The sequence below is a fragment of the Pongo pygmaeus genome, chromosome 2, assembly GCF_028885625.2.
Source record: "Pongo pygmaeus isolate AG05252 chromosome 2, NHGRI_mPonPyg2-v2.0_pri, whole genome shotgun sequence".
NCBI lineage: Eukaryota > Metazoa > Chordata > Mammalia > Primates > Hominidae > Pongo > Pongo pygmaeus.
Genome location: NC_085930.1, coordinates 203,921,323 through 203,940,603, shown reverse-complemented (window position 1 = coordinate 203,940,603; position 19,281 = coordinate 203,921,323). Strand labels below are relative to the sequence as shown.

Sequence of the window (19,281 nt, the reverse complement as noted above, 5' to 3'; positions counted from 1 at the left end):
GGTTTGGTCTAGGGGACACTGGGCCTATGAACAGGGATGAGCCAGAAGGAACAGAAACGACCCTGGCTACTGGTAAAGCCAGATCCAGGTGTGGCTGCTGTAGTTTGGATGTTTGTTCCCCCAAATCTCATCTTGAAATTTGATCCCAGTGTTGGAGGTGGAGCCTAATGGGAGGTATTTGGGTCATGGAGGTGGATCCCTTATGAATAGATTAATGCTCTCCCTGTGGGGAGACAGAGGCAATGAGTGATTTCTCTCTCACTCACTTGAGAGCAGGTTGTCCAAAAGAGCCTGGCACTGCCCTTCTCCCCCTCCCTTGCTTCCTTCCTCTTGCCATTTGATTCCTGCTCCAGTTTACCTCCTGCCATGAGCGGAAGCAGCCTGAGGCCTCACCAGAGCAGAAGCTGGCACCACGCTTCTTGTACAGCCTGCAGAACCTTGAGCCAAATAAACCTCTTTCCTTTATAAATTAACCCAGCCTTGCCAGGCATGGTGGCTCATGCCTGTAATCCCAGCACTTTGGGAGGCCAAGGTGGGTGGATCATTTGAGGTCAGGAGTTCAAGACCAGCCTGATGAACATGGTGAAATCCCGTCTCTACTAAAAAAAAAAAATACAAAATTAGCTGGGCGAGGTGGAGGGCGCCTATATTCCCAGCTACTTGGGAGGCTGAGGCAGGAGAATCACTTGAACCCAGGAGGTGAAGGTTGCGGTGAGCCAAGATCAGGCCATTGCACTGTAGCCTGGGCAACAAGAGTGAAACTCTGTCTCAAAATAAATAAATAAATAAATAAATAAATAAATAAATAAATAAAAAATTACCCAGCCTTGGGTATTCCTTTATAGCAACACTAAACGGACTAAGACAGTGGACATGTGCAACAAGCCTGGAGCAGAGAGTGCAGAGCGCCCTGGGCCGAGCACGCTCCTGGCTGCCTGGAGCCCTGAGTAGTTCCCCATGTGTCAGCCATGGCTCCTACCCCAGCAGTCCGTGCACATTTCTAGCTCTGTCATGCATCACTTACCAGCAGATGCTGGGACTACTGATGCATACCACACAGAGGAAAGAGTTCTGCTTATTAAAGTACTAAATCCTGTTTAAAAAGACGGCAACTTGCTCCTAATAGAATTTCTATGTTTCTCATGATCCTTGGCAACTACAAGGAGATTTTTAAATCTCCAATATGGTGCCAGGGGTAGATTCTTCCAACCAGTTCTCTCTCTATTCACAAGCAGAACCCTCAAAAACAGCTCTGTCCCTTGGGAGGGAATTGTGCTTTCTTAGTATAACAGAGCCTTTCTAATTTGTGTAAAATCTGTTCTGCTGACTGTGGGGCAGTGAGAGGTGTTTCTTTAGGGAAACCATGTATGTGCACACACACGTGTGTGGAGGGGGTTCTCTGAAGCTGTAATAGTTGGGAGGGTAGAAATACTATTGTTTATTTTATGCCATTTTACCCCTCCCACCTTCCTGCTTACATTGCAGCAGATGATAGAAGTGAACATGGGATGTTTGTGCTGTGAGGAGTTGATGAATGCCTCCTCCCGGACTCACGCTGCCACCCCTGGAGGACCGCGTGCCGCCGGAAGTCACTGTGTTTTTCATGCAGTCGATGCTGCATTGTTGAACACGGAGGATTACCTAGGCTGGGAAAGAATGTGGAAAGTGTCTCACTGCATTTAAAGTACCATCAGGTCAAGTCATGGAGAAACAGGAGCCTCAGTTTGCAGGAAAGAAAAACTAAATATGTTGAGTAAACCAGACTTCAGGTGTTTTCTGGAAGGTGTATTTTATCTAATGACTTAGCTTTGCTTTTGTCGCTCCATTCTTTTCCCTCTGAGCTCCAGCAGCAAAGTAGTTTTAGGGTCTTTCTTTTATTTTCATTCAAAACATCTCTTCTTACTCTAGTGATGTCATCCCTGGAAGACTGAGAAGTAAGAAGAGGTGAATCACGTGTCACCTTCACATCTCTTCTAGAATTACATCAGTCAGAGCTCCGAGGTGCAGTGGGGATCGATGCCAAAAAGCAGAGGGGAGGAAGAAGAGAGGGGGAGGAAACAGACGGGGAGGAAGGGAGCTGGCTCTTTCCAGCCTCTGCTTATTTTCTTCTTCCTCCTCCTCAACCTTCAAGCTCCCCTTCCTATTTATAAATCACATAAGAGGAAATATCAGACTTTAAAGAGATGGCTGCTTTATATTTATTGATGGTGTTGGTTTCAACGCTATTTGCCTGAACTTTTGGACCAATCACCACATGCCTATCAGTCACAGATGAAAGCCAATATTGGCATTCTCACAGGACACTTAAACTAGATAAGAATGAAGACACACAGACCCTGTCCTGCCTCCCAAGTATTAGCCATATTGTCTTCACTCTGTCTCATCTCTTCATCAGTTTCAAACAGCAGAGGAACTTGGCTATGCATGGGAATAATTTCAAATGTGAAATCTAGTCACGCAGGCTAGTGATGGCCCACACAGCCGTCTGCTTATCAGGTGAGCGCACTGGTGTGGAAGGGCTGGGATGGGTGAGTGGGCTGAGACCGGACTTTCCTGACCTCTCTCTAGCTGGGGTTTTTAATGTCATTCAATGATATGTATCTCAGGTATTCAGGGAGAGGGATCGGGACTCACAACCAAGCCAAAATATAATAGATTCAAAGGCCTGGACCTTGTCCTAAGGCCCTTAAGACTGATTTTTTTTTTTTTAATGTTTTCCACTCAGCCGGGTACACTGGCTCACACCTGTAATCCCCGCACTTTGGTAGGCTGAGGTGGGCAAATCACCTGAGGTTGGGAGTTTGAAACCAGCCTGACCAACATGGAGAAACCCCATCTCTACTAAAAATACAAGATTAGCCAGGCGTTGTGGCACATGCCTGTAATCCCAGCTACTTGGGAGGCTGAGGCAGGAGAATCACTTGAACCCAGGAGGTGGAGGTTGCGGTGAGCTGAGATTGCACCATTGCACTCCAGCCTTGGTGACAAGAGTGAAACTCCGTCTCAAAAAAAAAAAAATATATATATATATATATATATATACACATATTTTCCACTTGCCCCCTTTGCTTTTCTTTCTTAAAGATAGTTCTATGCCTGAGCCATTCCTGTTAATAAGAAGAAAATCTTTCACCCCCCTTTCCTCTATGGTTCCAGTGAATTCCAGACTCCTTAGGATTTCTGGGCCTAGCTGCTCAGAACATATTTATGATGAAAACAAAGCAAAGTGGCCTCAGGACACCAGGGAAGGCCAGGAGTGAGATCCATTTCTGCAACACAGGAAGAGAGGCCCGAAGGGGCAAAAGGAAAATATAATTTGCAGAAGGCACAGTTTTGGCAGCATCTTATTACAACTTCCAGCTGATCGGGTGTAGCCAAACTAGAGACATCTGTTTGGAGTTTACCACAGAAACAAACACACAGAAAGCATGAAAGCGCTGAAACATGCACACCCAGACCGCGCTCTAACAGCTCCTCTCCCCCTCGACCTTCACGCCATCCCCCCACTGGGTCACGCTGGGTTGTAGCAAGGAAGGAAATGGGCTCTGCAGCCCGCCCAGCCACCCACCCACCTGCACCGTGACTCACTCACACCAGGATCAGAACTTGTCAACTTTTCTCTCTCCTTGGTTTCCCTCCCAGGAAAAACAGAGATGGCCCCACTCCTCAGAGAACTCCTCTTTGGGTTTCTAGTTCATCTTTAAAGCTCCCTGAGCTGTTTGGAAAGGAAAAGATAAGGTAGTCTCCTTACGCTTGATTATTAGCGTGGCCCACAGGAGGTAGTAAAATCTCAGCAGACATGGAAGTCACTCCTCCATAAATAACCTCACAGGTCTGGGAGTGCGATATGGAACTCACTCTGGCCTCTCCAAAAGACCAGAAAAAGACCACACTCACACAACTTAGCGAAAAATACAGGATAATACAAGAAAAGGCTGGTCCCAGACACGGCACCCGGAGTTGTGGAGGTCCAGGAAGGCCCCAGATGGCACGTAAAGTGGACCTTCCTTCCTTAATTCTCTCCAAGCACAGGAAAGGCCAAAGACTGTCCTATGACACCATCCCAGGGTTGGACACAGCCTCTCCCACCTCAACGCAGCAGTTCCAGACGCTCACCTGTTCTGTTAAATTTTCCTCTTTATTCTCTCCCCACTGGCGTGCAAACAGAACCAGAACAGTGCTACTTTTAAAAAATAACAAAATGTTTTATACACATTTCTGTATATACAACTGAACAACATTTTACATGTTTCTTTTGCACAGCAAAAGATATAAACATTTAGCTCTGAGAACACAGTTATGTACAGAAAAAAGTCAAAAATACTTCACAACAGTGCAAAAATATTTTACACAGTATCATGGAGTGAGATCTTTTGAGCAAGAGGAAGGGTGTGTGTGTGTTTCTAAAGGAAAACTCCTTTTTAAGATATTGGATGTCTTTAACTGTAAACAAAATGCAACTCTCTTTCATCTCCCCCACCCTCCAAACAGTTATTTGAGGAATTTGGCAACATTTCAGGGGTCTGAGTCTGAGGTAAACAGCCAGAGTTCTTGCACCAAAAAGAACCAAGGGCTAAAGGGTTGCATTAAAGCCTCAAACACCTTGAGAGCAAATTTTTTTTTTTTTTAATGAGATGTCAGTGACAGCGCAGGGCCGCTCCCAGGGGGTGGGAGGAAGAAGTCAACCCCTCCTCCTCAGGCCCCAGCTGCCCCACAAACAGGAAACTGGCCAGGCACCTACGGCCTGAGACTAGGAACTTCAGCCAGCCTTCCCTCACCCGCACCCCAGAGGGGTACCTCTCTCTCCCTCCTGGCGGGGTTTTCCCCTCTCACATCTCCGCGCATCCCCACGCGAAACAGAGCCAAAAGTGCTGGGGCGGGAGCGGGGGCCGGGAGGTAGGGGGAAGCGGTCAGGGGAACGCTGGGCCTGGGCTCCAAGTGTAGGTCTGGGCCCCAAATGTCCCATTTCTCCTTTCCTGGGGGCGGGCAAGGGACAGGGAGGTTGTCGGGACCACGGATGGGTAGCCACGGTGGAGCGCCGGCGACGCGCGGAGGAGCTCAGCCCGAGTGGGGCTCGTCTGCACTGGCGCCGTCGGCCTGGCCGGACGAGTCCCCGGCGGTGGCGGAGGTGGCGTCAGGGCCCCCGCCCTCGATGGAGCTCTCGCTGCCCGTGCTGTCACCCGACAGCAGGCGCGTCACCCGCAAGTCGGCCTGCAGGGTGCGCACGTCGTTGCCGAAGCTGAGCTCGCCCAGGTCGCTGATAAGTTGCGACAGCTCAGCCTTCATGTCGGAGGCGCTGCCCAGCAGCAGAGGCGGCGGCCCGGCCCCCGGGCCCAGGGAGCCCCCGCCGCCTCCTAGCGCCTCCCCACGGCCATTCTCCAGGGTATCCAACAAGTCCCCGCACTCAAAGTGCATGGCGACCACTAGCGCACGCTGCGCCTCGGCCTCCTCCTCTGCTGGATCTCCCTCTGCCGCACGGTTCTCCTCCTCCTCCGGGCAGACCTCGGGTGGCTCCTCTTCCTCTTCCTCTTCCTCCTGCAGCTCCTGCTCCTGCTGTTCGCCGAGCAGGTCCTCGGTGATGGAGCCAAGCTTGGGCGCGCTGCGGCTGCGCTCCACCGGCGGTTTATAGCAGCAGGGTCCGTGCAGGAGCAGCTTGCGCAACGGCACTAGCGGGATGGTGTGTGCGCCCACCAGCTCCTGCTGCTGGTGACGCGCGTCGTCCCGCCGCTTGAGGCGTTTAAATTCCGCCAGCGCGTTGGCCGACGTCTGGTAGAGTAGCAGGGCCATGGCCTGCGCCTTTTCGGGCTTGGACACCAGCACGGCGTGGCAGCGCAGCATCACGGCCTTGTGCTTCAGCTCGTGCCGGTACACCCAGGCGAAGACCTTGGGCAGCCGCGCATCCGCCACGCAGTAGGTGACGCGGTGCAGCAGGTAGAGGTGGCCCGGGCGGCGCAGCGCGCGCTCCTCGGCGTGCACCATGCGGATACCCTGCGCACTCACCGTCAGCTTCATCTTGGTGCCCTGACGGCCCGCCTCGCTCTTGCTCCAGATCTTGCCCACAGCAAGGTCGGTGCAGCCGTCGCCGCGCGCCTGGATGGTGGTGGCATTGCCCAGGTAGAGCACGGTGTAAGTTGGGTCCTCGCTAGTGATGTGCAGCTTCTTGCGCTTGGAGCGAAACATGTTGCCCACCCGGCTAAGCGCGCCTTCGGGGCACGCCCGCGCCAGCGAGCTGAGCGCGGAGTAGTGCAGGCTCACAGCGTAGCCCTTGGGCTTGGACGCCTGCCGCGGCGGCGCCTCGGCCAGCAGCTCGAACTTGTGCTTCTTCCACGGCAGCATCTCCGGAGAGCGCCCCGGCGCAGCTGGGCGGCGGCGGCGGAGCGCCGGGTGCGAGGCCCGCTGAGCCACCGGCCCCTGCCAGGCTCGGCCCGGGCAAGATCGAAAAATCAAACTACTGGGAGCGGCCCAGTGGTAGGGAGTTGGGGGGAGGGAAGGAGACAGAGTGCTTAGGAACCCCGCAGGGGGTGGGGGTAAATTTTCTAAAAAAGAAAATATTCAGCTTCGAGTGTGCAAAAAAGGTTGGTGCGGGGGAGACACGCGCGCACACAGAATTACCCCAGCCTGGGCAAGGGCGAGGGCAAAGAGTCTCAGGCAAGCAACAAAATGCAAGGGAAAGAGAACGAGCGTGGAGTGGAAAATGTCAGGAAAAAAGCTAGAAGCGCGCGTGCAAATAAATAAAGAGAGCCCCAGCAACAGCACCCGGGATGGTGCGAGAATATGCAGGAACTCCTCGGCGAACGTGAAGAGGGTCACCTAACACACACAACCCTCAGGACTGGGGCCAAAACCCGCGGAAACTCTACAGCGAGTGTGCCCAGGGGCCGGTGCTCCCCACCTCCGAGGGCTGCTGGAGACGGAAAGCCCCTCGGCTGGGCTGGTCTCAGAGTCAGCAGCTCGCCCAAAGTGCGGTCGGATGCTGGGTCCGGCTGGCCGCGGCGGGCCCCGCGCAGCAGTCCCGCGGGGCCTCACTGCATCTTCGCTCCGCCGGACGCCGGGGACTCGCGCTCGGCCCGCTCAGTGTCCGGGCTGGCTTGGCGGAGACGGCGCTGGGCTCCGAGGGCAGGGGACGGGCATGGCCGGGTCCGGGGACCGCCGCTACCTCATTTCTTCCTTCCGAGGCGGTGTCCAGCTCCGCTCCCGGGCTCTCCACGGTCTGCTGCCCGCCTTTGCAGCGCGCCCTCTCCGGTGCTGCGAGCGGTGACCAGCTCGCCTGCCTCACATCCTTGCCGTCCGGGAGGAAGATCTCGGGTAAATATAGGCCGGCGCGAACCATTCGCCGCGCGGGGACAGGGGAGGAGCAGAGAAGAGGATCTGTTTTGGGTTCCGACTCCGGGCGGATTCCTGGTTTCTTAAAGGGACCGGGTGACAGCCATTGGTCGAGGGAGCGGGGAGACCGGTCCAGTCCGCCAATTACGTCCCAAATTCACCAGCATCTCTTTTGTCTATGGAAATCACTGGGGCCTGGGGTTACCCCGCAGCAAAAAGACTTGAATCCTGACACTCCACCCCCCAGGCTGAATTGCAACTCACTGAATACATGTATGTCTTGATCGAAACTTCTGAGGGAGGTGGCAGAAGATGAGATTACAGATTATAATTTCCTGTGCAAAAAGTTTGGGAAAATGGTGGTTTCTTCCTTGTGTGACGGCTTTCTGAGAATGACTGGGTGCTGTTTAATATTATTTTCAGAATTGTATTCCATTAAAGAAAAGAGAAATGCACAGAAAACACCAAGGCTTATCTCTCACTATCTTGAGCTCGTATTCACAGGTAAGCAGCAGACAGTGTAAAGTGAGGTGAGTGGTAACATGATTGGGGTGACTACTGTAGAATACCGTCAATGAATAAGGCGCTTCCCCGTCCGAACCCCAGCAAGACCCCCTCCTGCTGTCAGGCCTCAGGGTAGAGCAATTTTCTGAGATACACACAATTTCCAATGCTTGTGTGTAGTTAGGACTTAGTTTACTTTGGCAAGCCAGTCATGCGGTTTCATTCTATCATTGACAGATTTTGGATGAGAATTCCTAGTAAAAATTCAAATGACGTTTTTTATTTGAGTGACAAATAATGCCTGGCCACCCTCCAATGGGAGTGATAATTGCATCAGTATTGCTTTTCTCATGTGCCAACTGGACAGTGTAGTTGTCCTCTGACCGGCTTGACCCTTAGCCAGTAACTCATTTGTGGACCCTTGAAACAGCCTGCTTGCCTCTATGGTATGGTCAGTCAAAGCAAAAAGACGTGTAGCTGGAGTGGGATAAATGTCCGAATGATCCTGCATCAAACTCCCAGCCTGGTCCTGGAGGAGGACAGTGATCCCTTCCCACCATCCCCGTCCACTGGGATCTTTGATGTCTGGCTTCCACGCCAGGTCTTCATGCCAGAGTCACTGCAACCACGCCTGGAAATTCCCTTGGGATATTCCAACAAAATAAAACTGAGCCCCGCCCACCCTCTACCTTTGTCAACTTTTAACCTTCCTTTGAACTCTAACTCAATTTTCTCAGAGTCGTTGATGCTGAGTTTCCATTTAAGTTACTTTTCTGACTACCTTTTGGTGCCAGGCCCTGAGCTAGGAGCAGACGGGATTCCTGCCTCCTAGTCCAATGAAGGTTGTAAACTCTACCCAACTCTGGGCTTCCACTGGACTGTGGGTTCTCTGCAAGTACCCTGTATCCCCAATATGGTACAAATAGGCACTCAATAACTAGAATTAATGAGCAAGATATGCATGTGGACAAGAAGACAGAGTGGGCTAAACGCTATGAGAAAGACTCAGAGCACTATGAGAAGCTGGAGGAAGAAAGCATTCATTGTGACTAGGAAAATCAGAAAAGGCTTCATGGAGGTGGTGACCTTTGAAAGATGAACAGAATTTATCCAAATAGGAAAAGACTGAAGGGCTTTATGGGTACAGAGGGTAGCAAAATTACAGAAGCATGAAAATGCATGCATAAGGCCAGGCGCGGTGGCTCACGCCTGTAATCCCAGCATTTTGGGAGGCCGAGGCGGGTGGATCACTTGAGGTCAGGAGTTCAAGACCAGCCTGGCCAACATGGCAAACTCTATCTGTACTAAAAATACAAAAATTAGCCAGGCATGGTGGTGCACGCCTCTAATTCCAGCTACTTGGGAAGTTGAGGCAGGAGAATCCCTTGAACCCGGGAGGCAGAGGTTGCAGTAAGCCGAGATCGCGCCACTGCACTCCAGCCTGGACGACACAGTGAGACTGTCTCAAAAAAAAAAAAAAAAGAAAGAAAGAAAGAAAGAAGATGCATACACATGCAGTAATTAAGTTGGAGCTTGTAACAATCAAAGAAGAAAGCTTCCTGATTGTGTTTTTTGGCTCTCTTACACTCCAAGGGAAGGAATGGCCTTTTCATGGCTAACTGGCCCCACAGGGTCCTTCAACCCGAGCTATAATGCCTTACTCATCAGCTACACTGATGAGTTAATGGAGGGATACCAGACATGCTGTTGGAATGAGGTAGTTAGTACTATAATAAGCCATTTAAGCCAACATTAATTCCTTAAATTTCTGGGCTGTCTTGTAGTGGCAATGAAGGAGATAGTACACGCTCTAAAGAACAAAGACTCTGGTAAAAACATATCAAATGAGGCCGTGTTAAGTGACCTTTAGTAGGTCCATAATCTTGAACTCTACAAAAGCAGACATCATGTTCAAGCAGTGATCATTTCCAAATGGCTCAAAGTTCCAAGGCTCAAGAAGGTTTGGGGAAGAGGAAGAGGGAGTAGTAGCAGGAGCTAAGGCTTGTCTCAGCCTCAGCGAGAGGCCCCACTTTGCACTTCATGCAGTGGCATGGACACCAGTGGCCCACAGAGGCAGGGAGAAGGAGTCTACTGGTGGGCTGGGCTGTTCAGCAGCAGCCAGAGTGCCAGTCCCAGCGGCACAGGCCCACAGAGCTGCTCCTGTTGACCAGGCTATGTCACGCCTTGACCGCCTTCCTAATAAGCTTGTTTTCAACCTTGGGAGAACAGAAAGGTTCCAGGCCAATGTGAACACCCTGGTGTGAGTCATACCCTGGAGGAGAACCTGCTGTCCCCTTGCGGCCTGGACCTGTGCCAGCCTCTAGGGCCCGCCTCACCTTATGGAGAAGCTGACCACCCCATCTGAAGCACACATCACAATTAAGGCTGCGTTTCTTCAGCTGGGAGAGCTGGCAGCACCATGTAGGAGTCTACATCACAGATCTGAGACAGGGCAACTCCAGAACAGACTGTCAGCAAAGTGGAGCGGGGAAACAGGTTAGAAACTGCAAAGTGTACTTTTTTAATGACACTGCCCCATCTACTGGTAGCAGGCAGACATGCTGCTTGGTGGATGGTTTCTCGTCAAACCGGATAAGCTAGTGGTTGAAACTACACACAACCGGGTCGCAGTTGGAAGGAAATGCTGCGATCAGGAGTCCCAGCCCTAACCTTGACATCCAGGAGTAAGCCTTTCATCTCACAGAGGATTTGGACCAGCTTCCTCCCACCTTACATCTTACATAATGCTCCTTCCTCTAGCCCCCTCCTCCAACATCCCACTCAGTGGACACTGACTGCAGAGATGACACATGAAGAATCTGGAATTTTCAATGTCATCTAGTAAATACTTGTGGAGAGTCTCCCATGAACATCACATAGTTGCTGGGGATATAGCACTAAAGAGGACAGATAGAGAGGTCTTTGCCTGTATGGGATTTATAGCCTCTGGTGGAGGCACGGGGGCAGACAGTAAACACAAAACTAATGAAATAGCAGATAGTGAAAAGTCTCTGGAGAAAAGGAGGCAGTGCTAGGAGTGGAAGGTGGCTGGTTTAGACAGCATGGCCAGGGAAGGTGGCTCTGGGCAAAAGGAGGCAGTGCTAGGAGTGGAAGGTGGCTGGTTTAGACAGCATGGCCAGGGAAGGTGGCTCTGGGCAAAAGGAGGCAGTGCTAGGAGTGGAAGGTGGCTGGTTTAGACAGCATGGCCAGGGAAGGTGGCTCTGGGCAAAAGGAGGCAGTGCTAGGAGTGGAAGGTGGCTGGTTTAGACAGCATGGCCAGGGAAGGTGGCTCTGGGCAAAAGGAGGCAGTGCTAGGAGTGGAAGGTGGCTGGTTTAGACAGCATGGCCAGGGAAGGTGGCTCTGGGCATAGACAGGAATGAGATGAACCTGCAAAGAGATGGGGGAGAGCATTGCAGCCTGTGCGGCCCAGTATGCAGTCACCAGCCACAGGCTGCTGCTGACACTTGAACCATAGCTGGCCCAAATTTAGATGCACAAGTATGAACTACACACTGGATTTTCAGGACTTAGTAAAACAAAAAGAATGCAAAAAATCTTGATAATGTTATATTAATTATATATTGAATGATAGTATTTTGGCTATGTTGATTTAAATAAATTATTAAGATTTATTTTACCTATTTCTCCAGCCTGGTCAACATGGTGAAACCCCGTCTCTACTAAAAATACAAACATTAGCTAGGCATAGTGGTGCATGCCTATAATCCCAGCTATTCGAGAGGCTGAGGCAGGAGAATCACTTGAACCCGGGACGCAGAAGTTGCAGTGAGCCAAGATTGTCCCACTGCACTCCTGCCTGGGTGACAGAGCGAGACACTGTCTCAAAAAAACAAACAAACAAACAAAAAACTTACCTATTTCTTTTTGCTTCTTTAAGGTGGCTACCAGACACCTTGGTTTTAGCCCAGTGAGGCCCGTGTTGGGTTCTAACCTGCGGCGCTGTGAATTTGTGTTGATTTAGGCCACCACATTCGTGGCAGTTTGTTCCAGCAGCAGTACACCTCCCATCCAGCCATCTTTTCCCTTATCCCGACTCTCTTCCCTCTCCCACTCTCCTCAACACATACGCTAAGTCCTCACTAGTTTCCCAAAGCCACCGGCTCCCCCAGAGCTCAGCAGAACTGACCGGGTGCTTCCCCCACAAAAATGAGGCAGTTAGAGCAACCTCCAGCCCCTGCCAACCTACAAACAGCACGTCCACACCCAAGCCCACCTCCCTCCTCCCGGCTCCGAAGTCTCTCCTCCCTTCAACCTGCCTCTCTCAAAGCCACCTTCCAGTACTTACCAAACCACACCTCTGACCTTTTCTCTCTTCCCATTTTAACCTTCAGAATGGCTTCCCATCAGCCACAGGGTACACTCCCACTCCTCAGTGTAACACATGAGAATGTTCAGGGCTGGCACCTGCCTATGTCTCCAGCCTCATTCTTTTCTCCTGGACTCCTAATTTATGAACCAGCCACAGAGAATAGCCTATGCTTCTCCCTATGCTCATGAGGATGGTTTTTCCCCTCCTGCCATGACTTGCGTGGCTCTATCTAACTGATATGACCTCCTCCTGCCATTTCTCCCGGCCAAGGCTTACTCATTCTTACAGAGCCATCTTGGATACCATTTTCTCCAGGTAAACCGCCTAGGCCTACTCATCGCCTCTCCCCATGCCCTTGTGTGTATCCTTACCTCTGCACTTGCCGTTATAATATTGTCTTTTTTTAAGTCTTGCTGTGTTGCCCAGGCTGGAGTGCGTGATCTTGGCTTACTGCAATCTCTGCCTGCCAGGTTCAAGTGATTCTCCTGCCTCAGCCTCTTGAGTAGCTGGGATTACAGGCACCCACCACCATGCCCGGCTAATTTTTTTTTTTTTTTTTTTTTTGAGATGGAGTCTCTGTTGCTCAGGCTGGAGTGCAACGGCACAATCTCGGCCCACTGCAACCTCTGCCTCCTAGGTTCAAGTGATTCTCCTGCCTCAGCCTCCTGAGTAGCTGGGATTACAGGCACGCAAAAGCACATCTGGCTAATTTTTGTATTTTTTTAAGTAGAGATGAGGTTTCACCATGTTGGCCAGGCTGGTCTCGAACTCCTGACCTTGTGATCTTCCCACCTCGGCCTCCCAACATGCTGGGATTACAGGCGCGAGCCACCGTGCCCGGCCTATAATATCGTCTTTAACTCTCTGTCTCCCCCAGTAGACTATGGGCTCCTTATGGCTGGTGACTGTATTTTATTCACTCTTTGTATCCCCAACTTCTAGCACAATGCCAGCCACCAAATTAATGTATGGCAAGTGTTTCTAGAACGAACATTAACTATGTGTTTAGTTTTAAAGTCATGGGACTGTCACGAGCACAGACTGTCAGAACTGGAAGAGCGTTGTCTGGAAGGCCCTTCGAGATAATCTAGTCAACCTCCCCTAGCTTTACAAATGAGGAAACTGAGGCCCTGACAGCGCAGGTGCATGGCCATACAGTAATTTAGTGGCCACACCAATATGAGGACCCATGTGGCCTGAATCTCAATCCAGGGCCCTTTCCTGTGGCTAAACATAAAACCAAAAGCTTCTAAACACACACACACACACACACACACACACACACACACACACACACACACACACACACACACACACACACACACACACACACACACACACACACACACACACACACACACACACACACACACGTTGAACCCACATCCTTCATTTGCTCCCCCTCTAGGAAGAGCTGCTTGGGGGCTCGCAGGTTCATTTGATGACCTGAACAGGAGCAGAAAGCCAAACATACTTCTTCCTGTGACTTGACTGAGTGGCCACTCGCTGGGCCCCTTAATGAAAAGTGCACTTTGCTAATGGCTCTCACTGCCCCCAAAGACGTTAAGAGTCAAGCATGACCGTCACAGGACTCCACCAGTGAGATGGGTCTCTGTTGTGGTCGAGATCACACTTGGGTCTCTGAGAGTCTGGTAGCCCATTTCCCATTGCAGGAGAAATAACTTGTAGTGAAACAGTGCCCAGACCAGGGCCCTCTTTAGGAAGGAAGTGGACTTCATGCTAAGCATGGAAGGATGGGCAGATTGCTGTCGACAGAGGCAGGAGACAGCGGTCCAGAGGAAGAAAATGGCCCATGCAGAAGGTAGTCAGTGTTGAACATCCAACAACTGGGCAAAAGGAGGCAATGCAAAAGCACTGAGCCCCTACCACATGTCAGACACTGTGCTGAGTCAGATCCGTCCAAACATTTCATGCTCCTAAGAGTGTTGTCAGGTCTGTGCTAGTATCTTCATTTTTCCGGGGGAAAGGACCACAGCTTGGAGGAGTTAAGAAACTTGCTCAAGATCTCCAAAGCCTATGTTCTTTGTGTTTGGGTCAGGCCAGGGCCTGACTCCTGATGGACCTGAATGGCAGGCGGAGGTGTCTCATAAGCTGTGGTGAGTCACTGGAGGCGCTACAGCAGGGACATGCCATGATCAGAGCCAAGGCTCAGGTACACAAGATTGGCCAAGAAGGAATCCAGACCCCCGCCCTCCAGCCCTGATTCACCGAGGGTCCCGGAGCACGCTGCTGCCCTTCTCTGCCTATTGGGGAGCTGAGCAAATCCTCATTCATTTCTGAGATCACAAGAAAGCTGTAGGTATTTCCTGCAGCTGCCATAACAGATTACCATAAATGAGGTGGCTGAAAGCAACAACAATGTATCCTCACAATTTTGGAGGTTGGGAGAAGGCAGGATCCTTCCTTGCATCTTGCTTCTGATGGCTGCCTGTCATCCTTGGCGTTCCTTGGTTTTTAGACATATTGCTCCAGTCTCTGCCTCTGGCCTCGCCTTCTTTGTCTTCTGCATATGCAGCCAAATGTTTCTCTTTCTAAAACAGTACTTACTGGATTAGGGCCCATCTAATCCAGTATGAGTTCATCTTCACTTGATTACATCTGCAAACACCCTTTTCCAAACCTGGTACAGGCTCATGCCTGTAATCCCAATATTCAGGAGGCCCAGGCAGAAGGGTCATTTGAGCCCAGGAGTTTGAGACCAAGCCTGCACAACATAGTGAAACCTCAATCTCAAAAAAAAAGACCTTTTCCAAATCAAAGCACATCCACAAGTACTAGGGGTTAGGCCTCCCTCTGTTGCCCAGGCTGGAGTGCAGTGGCACTATCATAGCTCACCACAACCTCGACCTCCTGGGCTCAAGTGATCCTCCCACCTCAGTCTCCTGAGTAGCTGGGAACACAGGCACACACCACCACACCCAGCTAATTTTTTTTTTTTTTTTACTTTTTTGTAGAAATGGAGTCTCACTATGTTGCCCAGGCTGGTCTCAAACTCCTGGGCTCAAGTGATCCTCCCACCTCAGCCTCCCAAAATGCTGGGACTACATACAGGCATGAGCCACCAGGCCTGATCATGTCATTTTAAGGGACACCATTAACTCAAAACAGAAGCCATGTTTCCAACAAAGCTAGCTGAAAATAAATAAATAAATAAATAAGACAAAAGATCAACACAGAGCCCATGACAGGAAATTGCAGGAGTGAGAGAGAACCAATAGACAAGTCAGAGGTCTATGAACTCTGGAGGTCACCCTGTGACCAAAGCCCCCAGAAGTGTTCTCACCATGCCCCTTGCCTTGGAGCCTCTCCTTTCATGGGCTGCTTGCTTGGAACCTTGGACGAGGTTCGCACTTGGACCTCTGAGAGTCTGGTAGCCCATTTCCCATTGCAGGAGAAATAACTTGTAGTGAAACAGTGCCAAGACCAGGGCCCTCTTTAGGAAGGAAGTGGACTTCATGCTAAGCATGGAAGGATGGGCAGATTGCCCGTAGACAGAGGCAGGAGAGAGCGGTCCAGAGGAAGAAAATGGCCCATGCAGAAGGTAGCTGTCCTGATGGACAACCTGCCATCAGGAGTCAGGCTCTGGCCTGACCCAAACACAAGGAACATAGGCCTTGGAGATCCAGGCCGAAATGCAAGGGCACCAGAAGGAAGCCAAGAGTGATGAAACCGTGAGCCTTACAAGCGAGCCTTCTCCTCAGTGCCACCAAAGGCAGGGACCAGTCAAGATGGGTTTGTCCCCTCTGAAGATGGAAGGAGGAAAAATCATTACCCCTGCATGATTAACTTTAAAGCAGAAACCATGGATCTTTCATTCAAACTGATTATTTTTAACATTTCCATTTGTGTTAGTAGTATCTGTGACTAATGATGGCTGAATTTGCTAAATGGTGGTTCGCGGTACCCTCAACTATCTCATGACAATGAAGGCAAGATGTACTCTTTTTCTCATGTTACATGGTGAAGGCACCACCCTTCTTTTGCCAACCTAGGCACCATTTCTGAGACCATCACTGTTCCCTTGCTATTTCAAATACTGGGATGAGGCAAGGGATAGCATAAAGAGGAAGAGAACCTACCAGGGTCAGGAATCTGTTAAGTACCTTAGCAGTTCTTTATTCCAACACCCACTTTGAGGCTTGAACCTGACTTAGAACATCTGACACCTGATTATCTGGCTTTTGCTTGAATACCTCTGGTGGCAGGGAGCTCACTACCTTACTAAGCTGTCCAATATGTCTTTGAGCCCCTCTGATTGTAAGAAGTTTCCAACAAATTGAACCTAAAATTATAACCCTGTGATTTCTACCCATTTGTTCTGGTTGTTCTTGCCTTGTGTCTTCTCAGAACAGTCTTTCCTCCTTTTCCTGTGACAGTCCTCCACATAAATGGAAATGGTTCGCACATACCCCCGGAGTCTCCCTCCGTAGGCTAGTCTCATTTCCATCACCTTTTCCTCATACAACATAGTTTTGCATTCCATCACCATCCAGGTTTACATGCATATATATATTAGTATATTTACTATGGGGAATTAAGGAGATGGATCACTTTCAGAGACAAAACATAAAATCCTGGTGGTTAGAAGCCCTCTTAATGGAGTAAGGTCTACCTGGTGGTGTAGTTCATGGCTCCCTGACTTGAGCTCTTTAACCCTGGCTGAGTCTCTCTATTAGGCTGATCACCACTAAAGCGTAAGCTCTTCAGGGCAGGGAGTTTGTCCAGTGCTGAATCCTCAGAGTCCTGTGATGAATGAATGAATGAGTGAGTGAGTGAATGAGTGAATGAATGAGTGAATGAATGAATGAATGAGTGAATGAATGAATGGGAGAAACCTAGGACTTTCCATGTACAGATTTTAGAGTTGGTGATAATTAATTCTACTTCTAGCCTCCTTTATTTTACTTTGCTTAACTTAACCCTATTGAGACTCAACTTCTACAGCTACAAGTGCAGCAACATAACAATACCCTTTTTCACTTGACTGTCAAGAGGGAAAAAGTAATGGCAAAGTCAGCTCTGAATAACAGACACGAGATATTCCATACATGACACGAGTTGAGAAAAAGTTCATGGGTTCAAATACATAGGATCTGGTGGCCTGTGTCACCAAAGCAAGAGGTCTTCTACACATTTCCTTGCACAGGCAAGAAATCAATGTTTGAGCGCAGGGACTCAAATTAATCACTGTAATAACCACCAATAAATGCTGACAGTAGCGTGACTACGGTGGACAATATTGTGTTGTATATTTCAAAATAACTAGAAGAGAGGATTTTGAATGTTCTTACCACAAAGAAATGATAACTGAGGTGATGGATATGCTGAATACTCGGATTTGATTATTACACAATGTATACATGTATTGAAACCACCTCATACATACAATTATTATATGTCAATTAAAAAGATTTTTTAAAATCTGCTGAATTATGAAACTCATGTGAGAATCCACCCATTTTCAATAGGGATAAACTGAGAATGGCAGATAATCATAGGGAGTTTCCCTACTGATTGAATTACGCTCTACAGAGGCTGCCAGATGTCTATTTTCACAACTCTCAGCCTTATGCAAACTGTTTTAATGATCTTGTAGAAGGAGGTGGTGTATCGTATGGGAAAGAAGGAGAGACCAGACTGCAAGCTCGCCTTGGAGCAACTTTTCTGCCACCAACTCATTTTTGGCCAAAGTATGACAGGAAAAACAACAGAAACCAACCCTCTCTTTCTTCTCCTTCCTCAGACAGATGTGGAGCCCAGAGGCACAACAGTGTGGACTTGGAGAGCTGAAAGCAACTCCAAAGTTTGTTGCTGGGTGTGGGTTTCAGAGCTTGTAACTACATTTGTTGAGACGCAGTAGAAATCAAGCATTATGCAACCCCATGAATAGGGAACACTCCCTGTGTCACTATTCAGAAGCTGGGTTCCAGGCTTCCAATCCCCAAATCAATGCAGCCTCCTCCAGGAGCCAGCTTTTCAGAGAATCCTGGCTTTAACGGAAGTGTTCAGCTATGTGGGGAATCGGGAGGATCTGACCCATCTTCCAGTCACAAGCCTGGTGGGTGAGAGTTTCCGCTGGCGTGAGAAAGCAGTGACAGGGGTTCGGCTAGGTAGTGTTGTTCCTGAAGTGTGTGGGTGAAATGGCTTCTGCAGTTGGAGGGCAGGGACCTGGACTGATTCATCTTTGCAACCCCCTCACTTGGGCAGCAGCCAGCACCTTGCTCCACCCTCCATCCCCACCATCATCACTCCCCCACAATCTTACCTCCTTCCTTTTCATCTGGGTCCCATGATCTGGTCTTATCAACACCCTCAATTCCCTTCCTCCTTGTCCTTCTCACTGCACAATTATCCAGCTGGGCTTTCACCTTCATTGCTATGTTTTTGGGGAAAGAAAATGTGTTCAGCTGTGCCAGATGGTACCCCCACAAATTACTAGGCAATGACCTTGCAACATTATCTCATTTGTTACCTCTTCAGGGCAGGAATTGTTATTAGCCTCATTAACCAGATGAGAAGACTGAGACTCAGTTGTCTGTCATTGGTACATTTTCGTAACGTCTTGGGAGAAATATTAGAATTATCTATCCTTTTCTTGTCAGCTAGGAGTAGTTGCTGCTAATTAAATCTTTATGACCTTTTGACTCCTCACCACTCCTGACTATCACTTTGGTTTATTTGGTCAAGTTTTTTTTTTTTTTTCTTTTTGAGACGAAGTTTCACTCTTGTTGCCTAGGCTGGAGTGCAGTGGCGCTCCACTACACTCAACCTGCGTCTCCCAGGTTCAAACAATTCTGCCTCAGCCTCCCGAGTAGCTGGGATTACAGATGCGTGCCACCACACCGGGCTAATTTTTGTATTTTTAGTAGAGACGGGGTTTCACCATGTTGGCCAGGCTGGTGTCAAACTCCTGACCTCAAGTGACCCACCCGCCTCAGCCTCTCAAAGTGCTGGGATTTCAGGCGTGAGCCACTGTGCTTGGTCTTATTCGGTCAAGATTTTTTAAGCCCTTAGAAAAGTAACAATGGAAAACCAAAGTGTTTATTTTCTCCAGAGGTGACAAAATCTGGAAAAAGAAACTAGATGAAGTCCCAAGTTCCTG

The 19,281-nt window shown here is 49.6% G+C and overlaps 1 protein-coding gene across 1 annotated transcript; it reads right to left on the bottom strand.

Annotated features, from left to right (window-relative positions):
- Window positions 1-4,119: 4,119 nt before the first annotated feature.
- Window positions 4,120-7,298, bottom strand: FAM43A (family with sequence similarity 43 member A). Its single transcript, XM_054483809.2, has one exon. It carries the CDS (start codon window positions 6,334-6,336, stop codon window positions 5,059-5,061), a length of 1,278 nt encoding a protein of 425 aa, XP_054339784.1. The 5' UTR covers window positions 6,337-7,298; the 3' UTR covers window positions 4,120-5,058.
- Between the last annotated feature and the right edge of the window lie 11,983 nt (window positions 7,299-19,281).